Source organism: Rhinopithecus bieti, unplaced genomic scaffold, assembly GCF_001698545.2.
Source record: "Rhinopithecus bieti isolate Rb0 unplaced genomic scaffold, ASM169854v2 scaffold_57210, whole genome shotgun sequence".
NCBI classification, from domain to species: domain Eukaryota; kingdom Metazoa; phylum Chordata; class Mammalia; order Primates; family Cercopithecidae; genus Rhinopithecus; species Rhinopithecus bieti.
Window position 1 is genome coordinate 664,747 of NW_016823439.1, and position 25,908 is coordinate 690,654.

At 45.8% G+C, this 25,908-nt stretch overlaps 1 protein-coding gene across 1 annotated transcript in view; it reads right to left on the bottom strand.

Moving 5' to 3' along the window:
- The window catches only part of TEX14 (testis expressed 14, intercellular bridge forming factor), a 113,613-nt gene that overhangs the window by 76,668 nt on the left and 11,037 nt on the right, over positions 1–25,908 (bottom strand). Inside the window, exon 3 of the mRNA XM_017861563.1 lies at positions 2,017–2,131. Coding sequence (XP_017717052.1) covers positions 2,017–2,131 — 115 coding nt within the window. The remainder of the gene's footprint in view (positions 1–2,016; positions 2,132–25,908) is intronic.

Genomic DNA, 25,908 nt, shown 5'->3' on the forward strand with positions numbered 1-25,908 from the left:
AAATAAATAAATAAATAAATAAATAAATAAATAAAGTCTCCCAAATGTTAAATATTGCCCACTATTTCAATTTTTTTTGAACACTGTGTGTACCAAATAAACTTCTGAGTTGGCTAGCCAGAGACTCCAGTTTTAGGCTTTACAATAAATAAATATGAATAGTACACATTTTGATACCAGGTAGACCTGGATTCTCTTGTAAGCTTAGCTGGGTATAAATCATTATTCCTTTCCTTCTTAACATTCATGAGAAATGAGAAATAATATCATCTTTCTCCTAATCCAGCTTTCTTACTGTTTGTGGGAGGAATGATTAGATGGTAAAACAGGCTGGGCGCGGTGGCTAACGCCTGTAATCCCAGCACTTTGGGAGGCCAAGGTGGGCGGATCACCTGAGGTCAGGAGTTCGAGGCCAGCCCGGCCAACATAGCAAAATCCCGTCTCTACTAAAAATACAAAAATTAGCCGGGCATGGTGGCAGGTGCCTGTAATTCCAGCTACTTGGGAGACTGAGGCAGGAGAATCACTTGAACCCAGGAGGTGGAGTTTGCAGTGAGCCATAGTAGCGCCACTGCACTCCAGCCTGGGTGACAGACCAAGACTCCATCACAAGAAAAAAAAAAGTACAAAACTTCCAATATCAATAATTTAAGTAGGTACATTAAACACAGCCTCCTTAAGTAAGATGGGAAAAACTTATGATTATTCATATTCTGGTGTTCCTGTGAAAATCAGCTGGAATCACTTAAGTGCTCAAAACCCCAGTTTCTGCTTCTGTTTAATGGGAACTGAAAAAATATCCACCACCACTCTCCCTTCTCTGTCAAGGTGTCAAATAAGCTAATATTTGGGAAGGCCCTAGGAAAAGCCGAAGTGCTTCACAAAAAGAGATGTTCGGCCAAGTGCAGTGGCTCACACCTGTAACGCCAGCACTATGGGAGGGCCAAGGTGGATGGAGGCCAGGAGTTTGAGACCAGCCTGGCTAACATGGCAAAACCCTGTCTCTACTAAAAATACAAAAAATTGGCCAGGCATGGTGGTGTGCACTTGTAATCCCAGCCACTCAGGAGGCTAAGGCAGGAGAATTGCTTGAAGCCGGGTGGCAGAGGCTGCAGTGAGCCAAGATCGTGCCACTGCACTCCAGCCTGGATAACAGAGCCAGACCATGTGTCAGGAAAAAAAAAAAAAAAGTAGCTGTTCACCTGTCACTAATTCATTGTGTTGCTGTTCCATATTAAAATTTAGACCAACTATTAAACTTCAAGTCTTTCAGTGTTTTTTTTTGTTTTTTTTTTTTTTTTTTTAAGATGGAGTTTCACTCTTGTTGCCCAGGCTGGAATGCAATGGTGAGATCTCAGCTCACCACAACCTCCTCCTCCCGTGTTCAAGCGATTCTCCCGCCTCAGTCTCCCGCGTAGCTGGGATTACTGGCATGCGCAATCACGCCCAGCTTTGTATTTTTAGTAGAGACAGGGTTTCTCTGTGTTGGTCAGGCTGGTCTCAAACTCCTGAACTCAGGTGATCCTCCCACCTCGGCCTCCCAAAGTGGCTCATGGATTACAGGCGTGAGCCACCATGCCTGGCCTAAACTCCGATTCTTTTAAACCACAGCTATGAGAGTCAGGCAAAAGTCACCCTTTTTTTTTTTTTTTCTTTGAGATGGAGTCTCACTCTTGTTGCCCAGGCTGGGGTGCAATGGTGCAATCTTGGCTCACTGCAACCTCCGCCTCCCAGGTTAAAATGATTCTCCTGTCTCAGCCTCCCATGTAGCTGGGATTATAGGCAATGTGCCACCACGCCCGGCTAATTTTTTATATTTTTAGTAGACGCAGGGTTTCACCATGTTGGTCATGCTAGTCTCGAACTCCTGACCTCGTGATCCGCCTGCCTTGACCTCCCAAAGTACTGGCATTACAGGCGTGAACAACTGCGCCCGGCCAATGGTTCTTCAAAACACCCCAACTCATCTCAATAGCACAACCCCTGTTTTCTAGACATCAATATTATTGTACTTACTGATTTGGATCTGATCCATAATCCACCAGAACATCAACTAATTTCCTAAGGCCCAATAATGCCGCAACAAAAAGTGCTGTTTGGCCCAAGTTGTTAACTGCATCAACATAAATTCCTGCAAAGGAAATATCAGAATCAATGCAAATATCAGAAAACTTCCTGAGATGGAACTGGGTTGGGGGGGGAGGAGATTAAAGAAGGCCTTCATTAGTCACACATAGATATACTGGAAGGCAAACTCACTGTTTATTCATCAAAAATATTTACAGAAAGTTGCATTGAAGCATTTAGTTCGCCACACTCTGGTGTATTACAAAATGGATTAAAATGGTTCTCAATCATGGGAAGGGATGAGGGAGGGACTAAAGATACTGTGTGTGTTGGAAGGAAGGCTATAACATAAAAAGAGCTCACTGGAATACAAGTCCTCACCTAAAAGATCTTAGTGAAGTATAAAGACTAATTAGACAAGGGAAAACAAAATACACAAAACAGACCAATTTCCAGTACTATCAAACAATGAGGCTGCGAATAATTAAAAGGGACTGAAAAAAAAGAAAAAGGCCAAAGTAGTAACACGACCAAGAAAAAAATAAAAAAAGAAAACACGTCTTACCTACCAAGAAAAAATTAATCGCGCACGCCTGTAACCCCAGCTCTTTGGGAAGCGGAGGCGACTGGATCACCTGAGGCTAAAGAGCTCGAATCCACCCTGACCAACAATATGAAATCGCCACTCTACTAAATATACAAAAACTAGCGGGGCCTGGAGGCGAACCTGCAAGCCCAGCCTACTCAGAATAACACGAGAAATGCTTAAAAGACGGAAGCTGCAATGACCCGAAAATTGGCCATTGCACTCCAGCCTAAGATGACAGAACAATGCCCCGACTCAAAAAAGACAACAACACAGCACACATACACACTCCAAGAGTCTCCAACAAGAAGACAAAAATAATAACGAGCATTGCCTTAAGCTACAATTAACAAAAAAAAAACGCTGACTAATGAACGAACAAACTACTTTTAACACATGAATAATTACGCCGGAACCACTCAGACTGCATTCTCTCCCTCCTATTCTCCCAAAGGGAGAAAAAGAACGATCATCAATGGCAAAAGGCAGTCACAAATAAAGCGACACCAAACGCCAACTTCACGCTCAGGAGAGAACACTGCGCTTCCTCCTCGTAGTTTCCGGTGCTCTACACATTCAGAGAAACTTCTCTAGTAATGAACTATAGAAATGATCCCTGAAAGTATAGTCTTAACAAATAACGCCACGCCTCCCCCATGCGAAAGAAACTCACACATATTAAGCTTATGGTGAGTTTTTCGTGAGCACCATTTTCTCCTGGAAAATATCAGTATGTGCTTTCTTCCAAAAATGATCTTTCCATTACCAAAGTTCGACAAAGCATTTAAAACAAGCTCAACATTTTGAAGATGCTTTAGGCAATCACGGTAATTAACGTATGGTAGCAAAACAGCCAATCACTCGCTAGCTACTTTCTAACCCCGCCCCATTTTCCTCCCCACCTAACGCTGACGACTATAAAGCGCGCCGGAGCGCCAGAAACCTTTAAGGACACTGCCCAGTTTGGACCGATAATCGGAAGCGAGGAGGCCCTTGAGAACAACCAAAGAGTGAAGGGAAAGCGGTAATTCAAAGCCAAAGACTGTGAGATTCGCATAGCGCGCCCAATTATATTTTATACTGTGATCAAAATTCCAGACACATATTTTGGATTTCCTCCCCCCCAAATCAGGGAGTTTTTATTCTATATGGCATTGCTGTGTTTATTTTTTTCTGGTTCTCGCACTCTTGCCCAGGATGGCCCTGAACTCCTGGATTCAAGCGATCCTCCCACCTCAGCCTTCCAAAATGCTGGGATTACAGGCGTGAGCCATCACACCCGGTCATTGCTGTGTTTAAACAAGCAGGACAACATATTCTCCTGGTTTAAGCTTCAGTAGCTTCCCATTTCTTGAGGTAGAAACAAAACTTCTCTACATACTTCCGTGAGAAAATATTTTAAATGGTCCATTTTCAAGGCATAATAAATCTAAGTACTGGCAGCCAGCCTGCAAATGTAACAAACCACACAGCTCATGCACCTAGAAGGTCACAATAAGCGAACAGAATGTAGAGGAGGGGTCAGCCCATAAAAGGGAAGAAAGTTTCTTTATTGGGAAATCGAAAATTAAAGCAGAGGGTTACAGCTGGAACCCTGAGGTCCACTACCATCTTGAGGCAAGCTAGGGCCAGGGATGGTAGCTCCCGGCTGTAATCCCAGCACTTTGGGAGGCCAGGCAGATCACTTGAGGTCGGGAGTTTGAGACCAGCCTGGGTAACGTGGAGAAACCCCAACTCTACCATAAAAATAGAAAAATTAGCCAGGGGCTGGGCGCGGTGGCTTACGCCTGGTGGTTTACACCTGTAATCCCAGCACTTTGAGAGGCTGAGGCGGGTGAATCACAAGGTCAGGAGATTGAGACCTGCCTGGCCAACATGGTGAAACCTCATCTCTACTAAAAAGTACAAAAATCAGCTGGGCATGGTGGCACGTGCTTGTAGTCCCAGCTACTCAGGAGGCTGAGGCAGGAGAATCACTTGAATCCAGGAGGCAGAGGTTGCAGTGAGCCAAGATCACGCCACTACACTCCAGCCTGGTGACAGAGCAAGACTCCGTCTCAGAAAAAAAAAAAAAAAAAAGCAAATAACGAAAAAAGCCAAAAAGTAGGCAGAGATTAGAGGAAAACCTGGAAGAAATGGGTCACAAATGACAAGGAAGGTTGAAAGTTTCAAAAAGAAGGATCAGTCAACAGTATGGAAGCCTGAGACATCTAGTAAGAAGAAATTGGGCTGGGTGTGGGGACTCACACCTGTAATCCCAGCACTTTGGGAAGCTGAGGTGGGTAGATCACTTGAGGCCAAGAGTTCAAGACCAGCCTGGCCAACATGGTGAAACCCTGTCTCTACTAAAAATACAAAAATACACAAAAATTAGCCAGGCTTCGTGGCACGTGCCTGTAATGCCAGCTACTCGGGAAGCTGAGGCAGGAGGTGGAGGTTGCAGTGAGCTGAGATCGTGCTACTGCACTCCAACCTGGGCAACAGAGGGAGAACCTGTCTCAAAAGAAAAAAAGAAAAAGAAACAGTGGTCATGGTGAGAACATTACTAGAGGGGTTCACATGTCTTACTGCTCAGGACTTCCTGTGTTACAAATATTTGTGGTATGTTTGTGTCCTCTACCAGACTGTCTTTCCTACACTAGAGGGTAGGACTGCCCAGTGTATCTCCCCTATCTTCAGTGCCTTGTTCACTTCTCTGCCCAACACAAGGCAGCCTAAGAGTAGAGAAGAGCAGCAGAGAACAGAAAAAGGACAATTCTGCATGGATCTCTCAGTTATGCATGTTATGGGGGGCAAGGCACTAACCTGTTCAGGGCACCTCTTTGAAGATATTTGCATAATGAACTTTGGAAGACAGATAGTATCTATATTCATAGCAAATTGAATACACACTCACCATCCAGTATAATAAAAATAATGTCTCCAGCATTATCCAGGGCGCAGTGGCTCACGCCTGTAATCCCAACACTTTGGGAGACCGAGGCAGGCGGATCACCTGAGATCAGAAGTTCGAGACCAGCCTGGCCAACATGGTCAAACTCCACCTTTACTAAAACTACAAAAAGTAGCTGGGCATGGTGGCGGGCACCTGTAATACCAGCTACTCAGGAGGCTGAGGGAGGAGAATTGCTGGAACCCAGAAGGTGGAAGTTGCAGTGAGCTGAGATCTCAACATTGCACTCCAGCCTAGGTTGACAAAGCGAAACTCTGTCTCAAAAAAAAAAAAAGGTTAAAAGGAAAAAATACTGATATTCTGGCTACTGCTATTGCTATGAGTTAAAAACCATCATTCATCTGTGACCCCAAGAATCTCATCCACACACCTGTAGCTGTCTAATTTATCAAATCTGAAACTATTTATAGTTATTGACAAGAAGAAATTACAGTCAAGGGAAGCAGGCTGACAAAAAGTTATAGTTATTGACAAGAAGAAATTACAGTCCAGGGAAGCCCCTTCTGGGGCTCAGGAGGCAAAAAATTAAATCAACCAAGGCCTCTAAGGGCTTCTCTCTTTTTTTTTTTTTTTTTTTTTGACAGAGTCTCCCTCTGTAGCCCATGCTAGAGTGCAGTGGCATGATCTTGGCCCACTGCGTCCTCTGCCTCCCAAGTTCAAGTGATTCTCCTGCCTCAGCCTCCCGAATAGCTGCGATTACAGGCACGCACCACCATGCCCAGCTAATTTTTGTATTTTTAGAAGATACGGGGTTTTACCATGTTGACCAGGCTGGTCGCAAACTCCTGACATCAAGAGATCCACCTGCCTTGGCCTCCAAAAGTGCTGGAATGACAGGCATGAGCCACCGCGCCCAGCCCTCCAAGGGCTTCTCTAAGGATCAGAAAACACTTAGGGGAAGGCACTGAGCAACAAATCTTGAGGGGATACAGGTGGCTGGAAAGAAAAACAGGTGAAAACCTCTGTCCCTACAACTTAAGCAAACATGCCCCTTGGAGATTTCCTAATAAAAAATAACACTTATTCATTCAACAAATAATTATTTTAGGCCAGCATTGTACCCATGTTGTGGCTGCTATAAAGGTAACTAAAAACAGTCCCACAAGAAGTGACCAGAGGCAGCTATGACATGGTACAAAGACTGACCAAAAAAGTTAAAAGACCTGGATTCAAATGTTGACATCCTAATACCACCCTCATTAGCCCAGGGCCTCGAGATGGGTCAGTCACCTAACCTCTGGGCCTCCTACGAGGTAATATCTGATATTAACAATAATGTGTGCCAGGCATCATTCTTTTAATTCACTTAATCCTCACAACTCTACAACAGGAAGAAGAAACTATTATTATCACTATTTTGTAGATGGAGAAATGGAGAGAGATCAATTTGCCAGAGGTCACAAACCAGTCTGGTTCCAAAGTCCACGCACTATACCACTGTCTCTGTGATATTGTGAAACATATATTTGGGGCCGGGCGCGGTGGCTCATGCCTGTCATCCCAACACTTTGGGAGGCCGAGGCGGGTGGATCACCTGCGGTCAGGAGTTGGAGACCAGCCTGACCAATATGGTGAAACCCCGTCTCCCTGTCTCTACTAGTAAATTACATACATTAGCGGGGCATGGTAGCATGCGCCTTGTAGTCCCAGCTACCTGGGAGGCTGAGGCAGGAGAATTGCTTCAACTGGTGAAGCAGAGGTTGCAGTGAGCTGAGATCATGCCAGTACACTCCAGCCTAGGTGACAGAGCGAGACTCTGTCTCCAAAAAAAAAAAAAAAAAAGATTTATTTGGGGCTGGGCATGGTGGCTCACGCCTGTAATCCCAATACTTCGGGAGGCAGAAGTACATGGATCACTTGAGGTCAGGAGTTCGAGACCAGTCTGGTGAACATGGTGAAACCCCATCTCTACTAAAAATACAAAAATTAGTTGGGCATGGTGGTGGGCGCCTGTAATCCTAGCTACTTGGGAGGCTGAGTCATGAGAATTGCTTGAAGCCCAGGAGGCAGAGGCTGCAGTGAGCGTGCCATTGCACTCCAGCCTAGGTGACAGAGTGAGACTCTGTCTCAAAAAAAAAAAAAAAAAAAGGAAAAAAAAACAAGAAATATATATTTGGTCTTCATGCCTGTTTCCTGATATGGAGCTTCTAAAACTCTTTGAACCTCTGGAATGATGAGTATCTTTTGTATGCTGATGCTGACTGTAGCTAGTGACTGGGCCCATCCAGATGGCATCAGGATGACAGCTGGTCACTGGAAAGACCAAAGCACGATGAGAGGGTTGGGACTCTTAGCCCTGCCCCCCAACCTTTGGGGAGGGGAGAGGGGCTGAAGGTTAAATTGATCACCAATGGCTAGTGATTTAATCTACCATGCCTACGTAATGAAGTTTCCATAAAAACCCAAAAGGACGGGGTTGGGAAGCTTCTGAACAGCTGAACATGGAGAGGTTCAGGGAGGGTGGGCCAGGGAAGGCATGGAATCTCCAAGCCTTTTCCCACATGCCTTGCCCTGGACATCATTTCCATTCAGTTGCTCATCTGTATCTTTTGTGATATCTTTACAATAAATGGGTAAACCTAAGTAAAGTGTTTCCCTGAGTTCTATGAGCCACTCTAGCAAATTAATCAAACCTGGGGAGTGAGTTGTAGGAACACCCAATGTATAGTCAATCATAAGAAGTATAGGTTTACAACCTACTGCTTTTTTTTTTTTTTTTTTTTTTGAGACGGAGTCTTGCTCTGTTGCCCAGGCTGGAGTGCAGTGGTGCAATCTTGGCTCACTATAACTTCTGCCTCCCAGGTTCAAGCAATTCTCCTGCCTCAGCCTCCTGAGTGGCTGGGATTACAGGCGCCTGCCACCACACCCGGCTAATTTTTGTATTTTTAGTAGAGTCAGGGTTTCACAATGTTGGTCAGGATGATCTCGAACTCCTGACCTCGTGATCCACCTGCCTCAGCCTCCCAAAGTGCTGGGATTACAGACGTGAGCCACTGTGCCTGGCCTGTAAAGATATATTACAAGGTATTTTATCAAAGCATTGTTTCTGATTACTAAAACTGCAAAATAGGCTGCACATGCTATCTCATACTTGTAATCCCAGCACTTTGGGAGGCAAACCCGGGACAACTGCTTGAGCCCAGTAGTTCAAGACCAGTCTGGGCAACACAGTGAGACTTTGTCTCTACTACAACAAATTAAAAAAAAATTTTAATGCAAAATAGCACAATTCACAATCGCAAAATCAAGGAACGAACCCAAATGCCCATCAATCAACGAGTGGATAAAGAAACTGTGGTGTATTTATACATTGAATACTACTCAGCATTAAAAAGGAATGGGAATTAATGGCATCTGCAGGAAACTGGATGAGACTGGAGACTTATTCTTTTTTTTTTTTTTTTTTTGAGGACGGTCTTGCTGCGCCCCGGGCTGGAGTGCAGTGGGCCGGATCTCGCTCACTGCCAAGCTCCGGCCTCCCGGTTTACGTATTCTCCTGCCCGCCTCCGTGTAGCTGGGACTACAGGCGCCGCCGCCACTCGCCCAGCTAGTTTTTTTGTATTTTTAGTAGGACGGGTTTTCCCATGGTTAGCAGATGTCTCAATCTCCTGACCTCGTGATCCGCCAGTCTCGGCCTCCAAAGTGCTGGGATTACAGGCTTGAGCCGGTGCCCGCCTTTTTTTTTTTTTTTTTTTTTTTTTTTTTTTTTTTGAGACGGAGTTTCACTCTTGTTACCCAGGCTGCAGTGCAATGGCGTAATCTTGGCTCACCACAAGCTCCACCTCCCAGGTGCAAGTGATTCTCCTGCCTCAGCCTCCCGAGTGGCTGGGATTACAGGCATGCGCCACGATGCCTGGCTAATTTTTTATATTTTTAGTAGAGACGGGGTTTCTCCATGTTGGTCAGGCTGGTCTCGAACTCCTGACCTCAAGTGGTCCTCCCGCCTTGGCCTCCCAAACTTCTGGGATTACAGGCATGAGCCACCGCAACTGGCCTGGAGACTATTATTCTAATTGAAGTAACTCAGGAATAGAAAACCAAACATTTTATGTTCTCACTGATATGTGGGAGCTAAGCTATGAGGACGCAAAGGCATGACAATGATACAATGATCTTGCTTGGGGAGCTGAGGGGAAGGGTGGGAGGTGGGCAAGAGATAAGACTACAAATAAGGTGCCAGTGTATACTGCTCGGATGATGGGTGCACCAAAATCTCACAAGTCACCACTAAAAAACTTACTCATGTTGGCCAGGCACAGTGGCTCTTTGGGAGGCCAAGGCAGGTAGATCACCTGAGGTCAGGAGTTCGAGACCAGCCTGACCAACATGGAGAAACCCCGTCTCTACTAAAATACATAAAAAATTAGCTAGGCATGGTGGTGGGCGCCCGTAATCACAGGTACTCGGGAGGCTGAGGCAGGAGAATCGCTTGAACCTGGTAGGTGGAGGCTGCAGTGAGCCAAGATCACGCCATTGCACTCCAGCCTGGGCAAAAGAGCGAAACTCCATCTCAAATAAATAAATAAGAACTTATGTAGACAAATACCACCTATACCCCAATAACTTATGGAAAATAAAAAAATTAAATATCTGTAGGGGTACAGATGAGTACATTATGGTATATACAGATGAAAAAATTAAGCTGGGTGCAGTGGCCCACACCTGTAATCCCAGCACTTTGGGAGGCCAAGGCGGGCAGATCACTTGAGGTCACTTCGAGACCAGCCTGGCCAACATGGTGAAACTCCATCTCTACTAAAATACAAAAAAAAAAAAAGCTATGAAAATGAATAACTTAAATCTATATCAGTTAATTTAGAGATAGACATGATGCACTGTTAAATGGGGAAAAAAATCAGTTACAAAATGTGTATATCATAACACCACTTTTATAAAGGCAGATTAGCAACTTTAAAACATGTATCTCTTGACTTGGCATGGTGGCTCCTGCCTGTAATTGCAGCACTTTGGGAGGTCAAGGTGGGAGGATCACCCGAGGTCAGGAGTTCAAGACCAACCTGACCAACATAGAGAAACCCCATCTCTACTAAAATACAAAATTAGCCAAGCATGGTGGCACATGCCTGTAATCCCAGCTACTTGGGAGGCTGAGGCAGGAGAATCACTTGAACCTGGGAGGCAGATGTTGCGGTGAGCCGAGATCGTGCCATTGCACTCCAGCCTGGGCTCAAAACTCCGTCTCAACACATCACACACACACATCTCTTTGGTGGATTCCATTATTAAGTAACCTCATACTAAGGGAGGAGACAACCCCTCATATTGTCTTATGCCCAATTTCTGCCTTCAAAGAAAGAAAAGTAAAACTACAAGGCAGAAATGAAATCCACAAGCAGACAGCCTGGCGCCACACCCTGGGTCTGGTTAAAGATCGACCCCTGACCTAACCCGTTATGTTATCTATAGATTCCAGACATTGTATGGAAAAGCATTGTGAAAATCCCTGTCCTGTTCTGTTCTGATTACCAGCGCATGCAGCCCCTAGTCACGTGCCCGCTGCTTGCTCAATTGATCACGACCCTCTCCTGCGGACCCCTTAGAGTCGTAAGCCCTTAAAAGGGACAGGAATTGGTCACTCGGGAAGCTCGGTTTTTTGAAATGTGTCTTGCCAAAGCTCCCAGCCAAATAAAGCCCTTCCTTCTTTAACTCGGTGTCTGAGGGGTTTTGTCTGCAGCTTGTCCTGCTACAATACTACTTTTGTAGTAAAACATTTTAGTAGAAAAAAATTTAAGGAAGAGCCATCTATGGAAGAGTGGTGTAGACATTTCCTGAGGAGAAAATGTTTCGTTTGGAGTTTTCTTAAGTATTATGAACCCAGATGGATAAACGAAAATGGGAGGAACCTGATAATTTTTTTTTTTNTGTATACTGCTCGGATGATGGGTGCACCAAAATCTCACAAGTCACCACTAAAAAACTTACTCATGTTGGCCAGGCACAGTGGCTCTTTGGGAGGCCAAGGCAGGTAGATCACCTGAGGTCAGGAGTTCGAGACCAGCCTGACCAACATGGAGAAACCCCGTCTCTACTAAAAATACATAAAAAATTAGCTAGGCATGGTGGTGGGCGCCCGTAATCACAGGTACTCGGGAGGCTGAGGCAGGAGAATCGCTTGAACCTGGTAGGTGGAGGCTGCAGTGAGCCAAGATCACGCCATTGCACTCCAGCCTGGGCAAAAAGAGCGAAACTCCATCTCAAATAAATAAATAAGAACTTATGTAGACAAATACCACCTATACCCCAATAACTTATGGAAAAATAAAAAAATTAAATATCTGTAGGGGTACAGATGAGTACATTATGGTATATACAGATGAAAAAATTAAGCTGGGTGCAGTGGCCCACACCTGTAATCCCAGCACTTTGGGAGGCCAAGGCGGGCAGATCACTTGAGGTCACTTCGAGACCAGCCTGGCCAACATGGTGAAACTCCATCTCTACTAAAAATACAAAAAAAAAAAAAAGCTATGAAAATGAATAACTTAAATCTATATCAGTTAATTTAGAGATAGACATGATGCACTGTTAAATGGGGGAAAAAAATCAGTTACAAAATGTGTATATCATAACACCACTTTTATAAAGGCAGATTAGCAACTTTAAAACATGTATCTCTTGACTTGGCATGGTGGCTCCTGCCTGTAATTGCAGCACTTTGGGAGGTCAAGGTGGGAGGATCACCCGAGGTCAGGAGTTCAAGACCAACCTGACCAACATAGAGAAACCCCATCTCTACTAAAAATACAAAATTAGCCAAGCATGGTGGCACATGCCTGTAATCCCAGCTACTTGGGAGGCTGAGGCAGGAGAATCACTTGAACCTGGGAGGCAGATGTTGCGGTGAGCCGAGATCGTGCCATTGCACTCCAGCCTGGGCTCAAAACTCCGTCTCAACACATCACACACACACATCTCTTTGGTGGATTCCATTATTAAGTAACCTCATACTAAGGGAGGAGACAACCCCTCATATTGTCTTATGCCCAATTTCTGCCTTCAAAGAAAGAAAAAGTAAAAACTACAAGGCAGAAATGAAATCCACAAGCAGACAGCCTGGCGCCACACCCTGGGTCTGGTTAAAGATCGACCCCTGACCTAACCCGTTATGTTATCTATAGATTCCAGACATTGTATGGAAAAGCATTGTGAAAATCCCTGTCCTGTTCTGTTCTGATTACCAGCGCATGCAGCCCCTAGTCACGTGCCCGCTGCTTGCTCAATTGATCACGACCCTCTCCTGCGGACCCCCTTAGAGTCGTAAGCCCTTAAAAGGGACAGGAATTGGTCACTCGGGAAGCTCGGTTTTTTGAAATGTGTCTTGCCAAAGCTCCCAGCCAAATAAAGCCCTTCCTTCTTTAACTCGGTGTCTGAGGGGTTTTGTCTGCAGCTTGTCCTGCTACAATACTACTTTTGTAGTAAAAACATTTTTAGTAGAAAAAAATTTAAGGAAGAGCCATCTATGGAAGAGTGGTGTAGACATTTCCTGAGGAGAAAATGTTTCGTTTGGAGTTTTCTTAAGTATTATGAACCCAGATGGATAAACGAAAATGGGAGGAACCTGATAATTTTTTTTTTTTTTTTTTTAGACGGAGTCTTGCTCTGTCGCCCAGGCTGGAGTGCAGTGGCCGGATCTCAGCTCACTACAAGCTCCGCCTCCCGGGTTTACGCCATTCTCCTGCCTCAGCTTCCCGAGTAGCTGGGACAACAGGCGCCCGCCACCTCACCCGGCTAGTTTTTTGTATTTTAGTAGAGACGGGGTTTCACCGTGTTAGCCAGGATGGTCTCGATCTCCCGACCTCGTGATCCGCCCGTCTCAGCCTCCCAAAGTGCTGGGATTACAGGCTTGAGCCACTGCGCCCGGCAATTTTTTTTTTTTTTTTAAGACACTGGGTTTCGCTCTGTTGCCCAGGTTGGGCAACAAAAAATATTATTATTATTATTTTTTGAGACAGAGTCTGGAGTGCAGTGGCACTATCTTGGCTCACTGCAAGCTCCACCTCCTGGGTTCACACCATTCTCCTGCCCCAGCCTCCTGAGTAGCTGGGACTACAGGCGCCCACCACCACGCCTGGCTAATTTTTTATATTTTTAGTAGAGACGGGGTTTCACTGTGTTAGGCAGGATGGTCTTGATCTCCTGACCTCGTGATCTGCCTGCCTCAGCCTTCCAAAGTGCTGTGATTACAGGCATGAGCCACCGCACCCGGTCGGGCAACAAAAAAGTTTTAAAAATAGCCAGGCATTGTGGCACAAGCCTGTAGTCCCACCTACCCAGGAGACTAAGGCAAGAGGATCTTTTTTTTTTTTTGAGAGGGAATCTTGCTCTGTCGCCCAGGCTGGAGTACAGTGGCCTGATCTTGGCTTCCCAGCCTCTCCAGTAGCTGGGATTCCAAGCATGTGCCACCATGCCCAGCTAACTTTTGTAATTTTAGTAGAGATGGTGTTTTGCCATGTTGGCCAGGTTGGTCTTGAACTCCTGACCTCAGGTGATCTGCCTGCCTTGGCCTCCCAAAGTGCTAGGACTACCGACATGAGCCATCACACCCAGCCCAAGAGGATCTCTTGAGCCCAGAAGGGCAAAGCTGCAGTGAGCCGAGAATGCAACCACTGCACTCCACCCTGGAAGACAGGAGACCCTGTCTGAAAAAGAAAACAAAACAAAACAAAAAAAAGAAGGAAAATGAAAAAAAGGGCCAGGCACGGTGTCTGCTGGAGAACTGCCTCATATGTGGGGAAACAACCCCCACATATCTTGTGTCAAAGTGTTGTATTGAGGCCAGGAATGGTGGCTAACGCCTGTAATCCCAAAAGTTTGGGAGGTCGAGGTGGGCGAATCACTTGGGCCCAGGAGTTCGAGACCAGCCTGTCCAACATGGCAAAACCCCAACTCTACTAAAAATATAAAAATTACCCAGGCATGGTGCTGGGCGCTTATAATCCCAGCTACTTGGGAGGCTGAGGCAGGAAAATCCCTTGAACCCGGGAGGCAGAGGTTGCAGTGAGCTGAGATCGTGCCACTGCACTCCAGCCTGGGCTATAGAGAGAGACCCTGTGTCAAAATACATACATACATACATGAAAGAAAGAAAGAAAGTGAGAAAGTGAGAAAAAAGAAAAAGAGGGCAGGTGCGGTGGCTCATGCCTGTAATCCCAGCACTTTGGGAGGCCAAGGCTGGTGGATCACCTGATGTCAGGAGTTCGAGACCAGCCTGGACAAAATGGCAAAACCCCATCTCTGCTAAAAATACCAAAAATTAGCCGGGCTTGGGGCGTGCGCCTGTAGTCCCAGCTACTTGGAAGGCTGAGGCAGGAGAATCACTTTTTTTTTTTTGGTGACGGAGTCGCGCTGTCACCCAAGCTAGAGTGCTTTGGCACTATCTTTGCTCACTGCAACCTCTGCCTCCCGGGTTCAAGCAATTCTCCTGCCTCAGCCTCCCGATTAGCTGGAATTACAGGCATGTGCCACCATGCCCAGCTAATTTTCGTATTTTTGGTACAGACAGGGTTTCATCATGTTGTCCAGGCTGGTCTGGAACTCCTGAACTCAGGTGATCCGCCCGCCTCGGCCTCCCAAAGTACTGGGATTACAGGTATTAGCCACCATGCCCGGTCGAGAATCGTTTTAACCCAGGAGGTGGAGGTTGCGGTGAGCTGAGATCATGCCACTGCACTCCAGCCTGGGTGACAGACTGAGACTCCATCTCAAAAAAAAAAAGAAGGAAGGAAGGAAGGAGAGAGAGAGAGAGAGAAAGAAAGGAAGGAAGAGAAAATGAAAACCAGAACATCAAAAGGTTAATTTTAAACTCCATTTTACTAAAGAAACAAAAGAAATAAGTATGGTACTGAAAGGGAAAAAAATATTTAAGTGACTAAGAAAACTTTTATTTTCAGGCAGGGTCTCATTCTGTTGCCCAGGCTGCGGAACAGTGGTGCCATCAGGGCTCAGTGAAGCCTTGAACTCCCAGAAGCTCAAGCCATCCTCCCATTGAAGCCTCTTGAGTAGCTGGGACTACAGGCAGTCGCTGCCACTCTGGCCTACTTTTACAATTTTTTTGTAGAGATAGGGTCTGGCTATATTGCCCAGGCTGGTCTCAAACTCCTGGCCTCAAGCGATCCTCCCACCTCTGCCTCCTAAAGTTATGGGATTACAGGCGTGAGTCACCGTACCTGGCGAGAAAATATTAAAAGCACATTTAAAACCACTTCCAACTGCTTTCCTAAGTAACTCAGAATGTAGGCTCCAACTCCCATTGCTCAAAAAGCAGAACATGGCAAATGTTTGAAAAATAGGTCAGATAGGTATTGACATTAGGTGGAGAGCAAAACTACATAAATCCTATCCCCAACACCAAAACGGAGGCTGCTATTTGACAACCAAAGCACCTCATTAAACACAAAATTGGCCGTGCGCGGTGGCTCACGCCTGTCATCCCAGCACTTTCGGAGGCCGAAGCCGGTGGAACATTTGAGGTTACGAATTCGTGACCACCCTGACCAACTTGGTGAAACCCCCTCTACACTAAAAGTACAGAAACTAACCGAGCGTTGTGGCGGCGCCTGTAATCCCAGCTACTCGGGAAGCTGAGGCAGGAAAATCACTTGAACCTGGGAAGTGGAGAGTGCAGTGAGGCAAGATGGGGCCGAAGGATTCCGGTCTGGACGACAAAGAAAGACTCCATCTCAAGAAAAGAAAGAAAAGAAAAGAAGACGCGTAAAGCAATCATTAACATAAGCACAGAAATACTAGAAATGACAACTGTGTGAAGCAGCTTCCTCTTCCATTAAGCGGAAGAACAAGAGAAACTACTCAGACTGCATCCTCTCCCGCTTGCTCTCTCAGAGAAGAATCATCCATCAATGGCAAACAGCAGCTGCAGCAAAGCAACACCAACTGCAGGTTTCAGGCTCAGGAGAGAACACTGCGTCTCCTCGCAGTTGCCGGTGCTCCACACGTCCAGAAAAGCTTCTCTAGTGGCAAGCTATAGAAATGATTCCTAAAAGTATAGTCTTAACCATCTATCGGCCGCCTCTGCTGGGTCTATTGCGGCCGCACGCTTTTACCTGATGGCTAGTTATTATAGATTTCCCCATTTCGGTTCCACTAGGGGGAAAAAACCCCAGCTCTGCCATACAGTCTTTTCGAATACTATCACTTAACGCATTTAAAGTTTTAAGTGGAAATGTAATTTTAAAAAATGGTTTAATCATAAACATCTAAACGGCCACGTTTAAATAACATAATACTGCAGAGCGCGGTGGCTCACGCCTGTAATCCCAGCGCTTTGGGAGGCCGAGGCGGGCAGATCACAAGGTCAGAAGATCGAGACCATCCTGGCTAACACGGTGAAACCCCGTCTCTACTAAAAATACAAAAAAAAATTAGCAGGCGCGTGGTGGGCGTCTGTAGTCCCAGCTACTCGGGAGGCTGAGGCAGGAGAATGCCGTGAACCCGGGAGGCGGAGCTTGCAGTGAGCCGAGATCGCGCTACTGCACTCCAGCCTGGGCGACAGAGCGAGACTCTATCTCAAAAAATAAATAAATTAAATAAATAAATAACATAATACTGAACGACGGCCAGTCATAACCTACAGCTAGGCTCCACGGTTCTGGTAAAGGTGCCTGGTCCCAGACAATTTAAGGAAAGGGTGGCCTTTGCCTCTGCTAGAATCAGGCTGGATCTGGTAATTGTGAGCAGTTGTGAACAACTATCCTAAGGGTTTGACTTTCAAACGCTAGGGAGGTCACCATGACTGTGGCAGGAAAGGGAACAGGGTGACTGAGACCCAGCGTTTAAGAAAAAGAGCTCTGGTTCTTATGCCACGTTTGCACTACCAGTTCACACTTCTTACATTTTTAAGATAAAGATGTTTGGTGAATTTGATGTTATTTCTCCCCCGAACAAACACTTGAATGCTGGTATATATAATGGTAATAGCTACTGACCGGTCATGGTGGCTCACTCCCGTAATCCCAGCACTTTGGCAGGCCGAGGTGGATGGATCACTTGAGGTCAGGAGTTTGAGACCAGCCTGGCCAACATGGTGAAACCCTGTCTCTACTAAAAATACAAAAAGTAGCCAGGTGTGATGGCACTTGCCTGTACTCCCAGCTACTAGGGAGGCTGAAGCACAAGAAACACTTGAACCCAGGAGATGGAGGTTGCAGTGAGCCCAGATTTAGCCACTGCACTCCGGCCTGGGTGATACAGCAAGACTATCTCCAAAAAAAAAAAAAAAAAAAAAAAGGTATTAGCTACTATTTATTGAGGTCGTGCCATGTTCCTGGTGTCATATGAGATAAATACTATTAGTAATCATCCCAGCCTTATAGATGGATAAACTGACACACAGAAAGATTAGGTAACTTGCCTAAGGTCACACAGCTTTGAAACAGAGCTGGTAGGTCAGGTGCCGGAGCTTATTATCTTAACCATTATCCAGTTTTTCTATGTGCTAAGCACTATTTCTAGGAATGGGGCATATAGCGATGGAATAAAATAAGTAAAGGCTCCTACTCACACACAGAGCTTACCTGCTAGTGTGTGTCTGTGTTTCTGTGTGTGAGAAACAAATGCACAAATGAATGATAAATAATGAGGCATGTAGATAATTATAACATTGTTGAAACAGAGAGACTTGGTGGCTATTTATTTATTTATTGAGACAGTCTTGCTCTGACACCCAGGCTGCAGTACAGTGGTTCAATCTCAGCTCACTGCAAACTCTGCCTCCTGGGCTCAAGCCATCCTCCCACCTCAGCCTCTTGAGTAGCTGGGGCTACAGGTGTAAGCCACCAAGTCCCGACAATTTTTGTATTTTTTGTAGAGACAAGGTTTCACTGAGTTGCCCAGGCTTGTCTCGACCTTCTCAGCTCAACTGATCCACCAGCCTCAGCCTCCCAAAGTGCTGGGGTTACAGGCGTGAGCCACCATACCCTGCCTATCGGTGGTTACTTTAGATTTGAAAGGTTAGGGAAGGAGAGGGTTTCCCTAACCACTCAAAGGTTATTTAAGCCAAGACTTGAATGATTAAAAAGTAGCCAATCAGGTGGCTGGGAGTGGTAGCTCACACCTATAATTCCAGCACTTTGGGAGGCCGAGGCAGGAAGATCACCTGAGGTGGGGAGTTCGAGACCAGCCTGAATAATATGGAGAAACACCGTCTCCACTAAAAATACAAAACTAGCCGGGCGTGGTGGCACATGCCTGTAATCCCAGTTACTCGGGTGGCTGAGGCAGGAGAATCGCTTGAACCTGGGAGTCGGAGGTTGCGGTGAGCCGAGAATGGCCATTGCACTCCAGCCTGGGCAACAAGAGCGAAACTCCGTCTCAAAAAAAAAAAAAAAGTACCCAACCAGGCAGCTGTGCCTATGGAGTAGCCATTCTTTTCTTTCTTTCTCTTTTTATTATTATTATTATTTTTTTGAGATGGAGTCTCGTTCTCTCCAGGCTGGAGTGCAGCAGCTTGATCTCTGCTCGCTACAACCTCCCACTCCCAGGTTCAAGTGATTCTCCTGCCTTGGCCTCCCGAATAGCTGGGATTATAGGTATGCACCACCACACCCAGCTAATTTTTGTATTTTTAGGGTTTCTCCATGTTGGCCAGGCTGGTCTGTAACTCCTGACCTTGTGATCGATCCACCTGCCTCGGCCTCCCAAAGTGCTGGGATTACAGGCGTGAGCCACTGCGCCCAGCTAAGTGATAGATGTTTTTTTGTTGTTGTTGTTGTTGTTGTTGTTCTTGTTTTTGAGAGCGGAAGTCTCGCTCTGTAGGGCCCGAGGCTGAGTGCAGTGGTGCAACCCCCCGATCTCGGCTCACTGCAAGTTCGCGCCTCCTGGGTTCACGGCATTCTCTGCCTCAGGCATCACCAAAGTAGGCTGGGACTACGTGCTCCCGCCACAACGGCGCAGGCTAATTTTTTTTGTATTTTTAGTAGAGACGGGGTTTCAGCTGTGTTAGTCAGAATGGTTCTTGATCTCGCTGAGCCGTGATCCGCCGCACTGGCCCCTCCAAAGTGCTGGGATTCAGCAGGCGTGAGTCAGCTGCACCGCAGGCGGTGATAGGTGTTTTAATCCTCTATCTCATTAATCCTTAAACAACGAAGGAGAATAGGTGATTATTTCTCGCTTTCAGCAGATGCTGAGTATAGCATCTGTCCACAACTCCTGAAGGAACCACATGTTGAACCTTACAGCCTGTCTGGCACTAAATCAGTCCCTGTTCTTTCTGGTAAGGCTGAGGGGTCTTCTTCAGAGTCTAGTCTCCATCATTCAGTTCTCGATGAAGCATTAAGTAAAGTATAAATCTTTCAAAGTTACGGTCTGAATGAACTCATCTTGCGCTGGCTTATAAATCCCTGAGGAAGACTACCATATTTACGTCTAGGAAAGTTAGTCTCAAATTTCACCTCAGTTAAAAACTCCCCGTCGCTGAATTTCATGCAGGAAGCCACAGGGTCACATGGACATTCAAATGGCACAGTATTACTAATCAGTACACTTGCAGGCATCAGCCCAATATTGACCATGCATGTTGTGAAAGATGGCTTAGGCAGCTCAGTCATCTTAATTCAACTGCCTCTCCTAATAGAATCTCCTCACAGACCATTCTCTTTAGAGACAGCCAAATGCTCCGTACTTTATTTTTTCTCAGAAAAAGGACAATGCTGGTCAATTGGCGCAGGTCTGGGATTCTTTTGGTTTCAGAGCAGCTTCGCATATATATATACTATATATATATATACTATAATAGAAAACTAGAAACGTAGTAAATAAATATATAAAATATGTAAGATAGTATAAATATATTTATATGTAAATATAATAAATATATATAATACAATATATTGTAATATATATTAATATATTTATATTCATTTATATAATTTTATATGTATATCTTTTTTTTAATGGAGTTTTTGCTCCCTTGTTGGCCCAGGCTGGATTTTTTTTTTTGTTTTTCTTTTGTTTTGTTTTTTTTTGAGACGGCGTTTGCTCTGCGCCCAGGCTGGAGTGTATGGGGCCGGATCTAGCTGCACTGCAAGCTCGCCTCCCGGGTTTAACGGCCATTCCTCCTGGCCTCCCGCCTCCCCCCGAGTAAGGCGGGAGCTAGAAGCCGCCGTGCCACCGTCCCCAGCTAGTTTTTTGTATTTTTTAGTAGAGATGGGGTTTCGCCATGTTAGCCAGGATGGTCTTGATCTCCTGACCTCGTGATCCGCCCGTCTCGGCCTCCCAAAGTGCTGGGATTACAGGCTTGAGCCACCGCGCCCGGCCATCAGGCTGGAATGTTAATGGCACCATCTGGGCTCGTTGCAATTTGTGCCTCCCATGTTCAAGCAATTCTCCTGCCTCAGCCTCCCACCTAGTATATTTTGAATTTATAAAGTACTTTCCAGTCACTTTCATCCAAGGGTCCTATCTCTGGTCTGGGCCCTTCTATATCTGTCTTCCATTCTCCATTCTCTATTCCTCCAATCTTTCTGGAAACCTCTCACCAACCAGGCCATCCCTTGGCCTCCTCTGAGCAGTTTCTCCAACTTCACGTGGGTGTTACCATCACTCCAGTACATTCTGACTTAGCTCATGTCACCTCTTCTGGAAGTCTTCCTTGACCTCTGCAAATAACACTGCCCACTCTGTGTTTTGTGTCCCTAATCATCCTTGTATAGGTTTCTACACAGCTCACTCTGGAATTCCAAATACATTTACTTTCCCTTACTAAACTGTGAGCTCTTTAAAAGCAGGAACATGTCTTATTTATCTCTGTATCTCCGGCACATTGCGTGGCACAGCAGATGTCCAGTAAATGCTGACTAACTGAATGAATGATGAATTTGTGAATGTATTGTTCCTTCCCTGAAGTCCTGCAACTGACCTGTTGGGAACCACCTGGTTTTCCCTTCCTTCTTATTCTACTCCTCCCTCAATAAAGCTGGCCTGTCTGAAATACAGTGAGAAACATGTCAGCAGGGTTCCTGGCCTTCTCCTCTTGCCTATCCTTGGTTTCAAAATATGTCTGTGCAGTCCATATCACTCCTCTGAGCTTCTGGCTCAGATATCCAGCTTCTACTTGACATTGCATTTAGGTGAATCACAGATATCTCAAATTCAGTGTACCCAAGTTGACTTAGATCAGCTTCCTCCCAAACATATTTCTCTTTTAGGGAATAATATTACTCTTAACCATGTTGCTCAAAACAAAAACCTAGCCTAAAGTTGCAGTGGCACATGAGTCTGTCCTCCCATCTGTGTGAGAGGATCACTTAAGCCCAGGAGTTCAAGTCCAGTCTGGGGCAACATAGTAAGACCCTGTCTCAAAAATGAAAAAAAAGTAACCTAGGGCCGGGTACAGTGGCTTACAACTGTAATCCCAGCACTTTGGGAGGCTGAGGCAGACAGATCACCTGAGGTCAGGAGTTTGAGACGAGCCTGGCCAACATGATGAAACCCCATCTCTACTGAAAAAACACAAACTTTAGCCAGGTGTGGTGATGCATGCTGTAATCCCAGCTAACAGGGAGGCTGAGGCAGGAGAATCGCTTGAACCCAGGAGGTGGAGGTTGCAGTGAGCCGAGATCATACCACTGCACTCCACCAGCCTGGGCGACAGAGCAAGACTCTGTCTCAAAAAAAGGAAGAAAAAAAAAAAAAAGGACCTAAGTCATCTTAGTGTTTTTTTTTTTTTTTATTATTTTTTTATTTGAGGACCGAGTCTCACTGATCGCCCGGGCTGGAAGTGCAGTGGCGGATCTCGCTCACTGCAAGCCTCGCCTCCCGGGTTACGCCATTCTCCTGCCTTCAGCCCTCCCGAGGTAGCTGGGGACTACAGGTGCCCGCCACCTCGCACGGCTAGCTTTTTGTATTTTTTAGTAGAGAACGGGGTTTCACAGTGTTAGCCAGGATGGTACTCGAACTCCTGACCTCGTGATCCACCGTTCGCTTCCAAAGTGCTGGGATTACAGGCTTGAGCCATCGCGCCCGGCCCATCTTAGTGTTTTATCTCTCCTACCTCATAGCCTCCTATAGCCAGAGCAGCCATTTGGACATGCAAATCTATTCATACCTGTGTTACACGATGGAGGTAGGTCACCAAAAAGACCAAGCTATGATAGAGGTTTAGGACCTTTAATACCCTACCCTACCATTAACCTCTAGGGAGAGGAGCAGGGTGGGAAATTGAATTTAATCACCAATGACCAATGATTTAATCATTCGTGCCTACATAATGAGACCTCCATAAAAATCCACAAATAGGGTTTGGAAAGCTTCTGGGATGGTGAACACACTGAAGAACTGGGAGGGTGGAATGCCACCAGAGGGAATGGAAGCCCTTCCCCTTATACCTGCACAAAACCCTGGGTATCGCTTACTTTTGGCTGTTTTTGTTTTTTTGAGATGGAGTCTCGCTCTGTAACCCAGGCTGGAGTGCAATGGCACGATCTCAGCTCACTGCAAACTCAGCCTTCTGGGTTCAAGCACTTCTTCCACCTCGGCCTCCCAAGTAGCTGGGATTACAGGCTTGAGCCACCGCGCCCGGCCTATGGCTTCTATAATATAAAGGATAAGAGAAAGGGAGAAATGAACCTATAAGTTTGTATCTTTTATGTGAAGTGGTACATTAACTGTAAGTAAACTGTTAAAAGTTAAAGATATAGACAGTCATCCCTCAGTACCCATGGGGAACTGGTTTGAGGACCCTCCCATAACAGTAAGATCCACAGATGCTCAAGTCCCTTATATAAAATAACATAGTATTTGCATATAATCTATCTTATCTATCTACCTACCTACCTATCTAATCTTCCTGTATATTTTAAATCATCTCTAGATTACTTATAATATCTAGTACAATGTAAATGCTATGTTAATAGTTGTTAGTCTTCATTTTTGTTTGTATTTTTTATTGTACTGTTATTTTTTAATTGTTTCCTTTTTCCTAATATTTTGATGCTTGGTTGGTTGAATCCACAAATGTGGAACCCACAGATAAGTAGTGTCAACTGTATTGAAATAACTAGAGCAATCACTAAAAAAAAAATTGTAAAGAGGTATAGCTTAAAAGCCAATCGCTATCCTAAGTTAAAATGGAATTCTAAAACATATTTCATTAACACAAAAGAAGGCAGGAAAGAAAAGAAACAAAAAACAGAGGGTAAAACACAAAACAATATAAAATGGGAGTTCTTAAATCGAACCAAAATCCTTCCAATAGCCCACAAGGCTCTGACTGGTCCAGCCCAGGCCTCCCTCGCCAGTTTCATCTCACATCTCTCTCTCCACCCCACTGGTTTTCCCCTCAACTCATGTCAACCAGACCCTTTAATTTTCCAGCTCCTCTCCATCCTGAGCTCAACTCCTGCCTGATCAACTCCTTTACGTTTTCTTTTCCTTTTTTTCAGAGATGGAATCTCACTATGTTGCCCAGGTTGGACTCCCGCGATCAGGTGATCCTCCCACCTCAGTCAGCCAAGTAGCTAGGAACACAGGTCTGTGCCAAGGCATCCGGCTTGGTCAACTCTTCTTCCTTGAGGTCCTGGCCTAAACAACACTTCTTCTGAGAAGTTTCTCTTGATTACCCCATAGAAAAGGAGGCTCAGATGAATCTTGTGTGCTCACTTCACTTCCTGTCCTTGTCAGTACACTTCAGCTCCCACTTTATGTCTGTTTCTTCTGTTAGATTATGGTCCCAAAGGGCACAGTCATAATCTGTAACAATCGGTTTTCTGAATGAGCTACACTGAGTAGGATACAATCAGGAGACAACTTAGCCTCAAGCACACTCTTTGTTTTTTTTCTTAGACAGGGCTTCCCTCTTGTTGCCCAGGCTGGAGTGCAATGGCACCATCTCGGCTCACTGCAACCTCCGCCTCCCGAGTTCAAGCGATTCTCCTGCCTCAGCCTCCCGAGTAGCTGGGATTACAGGTTTGTGCCACCACGCCTATTTAATGTTTTAAGTAGAGATGGGGTTTCACCATGTTGGACAGGATGATCTGGAACTCCTGACCTCAGGTGATCCGCCCACGTCAGCCTCCCAAAGTGCTGGGATTACAGACGTGAGCCACTGCGCCCAGCCTGGAACGGCACAATTAAAGTGACGGAAAAAATGGATTCTGCAGCCGGGTGCGGTGGCTCACGCCTGTAATCCCAGCACTTTGGGAGGCCAAGACGGGCGGATCACGAGTTCAGGAGATCAAGACCATCCTGGCTAACACGGTGAAACCCCGTCTCGACTAAAAATACAAAAATATTAGCCGGGCTTAGTGGCGGGTGTCTGTAGTCCCAGCTACTCGGGGAGGCTGAGGCAGGAGAATGGCGTGAACCCAGGAGGTGGAGCTTGCAGTGAGCCGAGATCGTGCCTCTGCACTCCAGCCTGGGCGATTGAGCGAGACTCCGTCTCAAAAAAAAGAAAAAAAAATGGATTCTGCCTGAGATGTCTATCAAGGAGGGGAAGGAACAGCCAATGAAGTGTGTGCTTGAGGTCAGGCAAAAAAAAAAAAAAAAAAAAAAAAAATTGTTCCACTAAAATCAAAATCTTAATCTTTCATCCAATTCCAATTTCTTTTCTTTCTTTTTTTTTTTTTTTGAGACAGTCTTGCTGTCGCCCAGGCTGGAGAGCAGTGGTGCAACCTTGGCTCACTGCAACCTCCATCTCCCAAGTTCAAGCAGTTTTCCTGCCTCAGCCTCCCAAGTAGCTGGGACTACAGGCATGTGCCACCAAGTCCAGCTAAGTTTTGTATTTTTAGTAGAGACAGAGTTTCACCATGTTGGCCAGGCTGTTCTCAAACTCCTGAGCTCAAATGATTCACCTGCCTAGGCCTCCCAAAGTGCTGGGATTACAGGCGTGAGCCACCGTGCCCAGGCCAGTTCCGATTTCTTCCCTCCTCTACACTGCAGGATGCAGCAATGCTCTGTTAACTGTCCTTCTCCTTGCTTCTCCACTCTTCCTCTGATCTCAACGCTGTTTGTGGCAACTCCAGAGCTGAGGCAAGGGGGAGAACCAATAAAACAAAGAGGCAATGGCCTTCATACTCAGCTGATGCCCTGTGTAGCTTCTGGCTTTATCCTAAAGCCTGTCCTGTTGTGGAAGGTGCTAGTGGGTCCTTCAAGTGCCTCCACCACACTGTGCAGAACCCCACACAGGCCAGTGCTCTCTTCTGCTGACTTCTTGCCCACCACCCAACTCTCTCCTTCTAGAGCCCTATCTGCAGCCTCTCTGTTGGGAGTCTTTCTTCCTTCACAGGTGGAATCCCCTTAGATGGCTCAGCTACCCACTGTGGAGTCTACT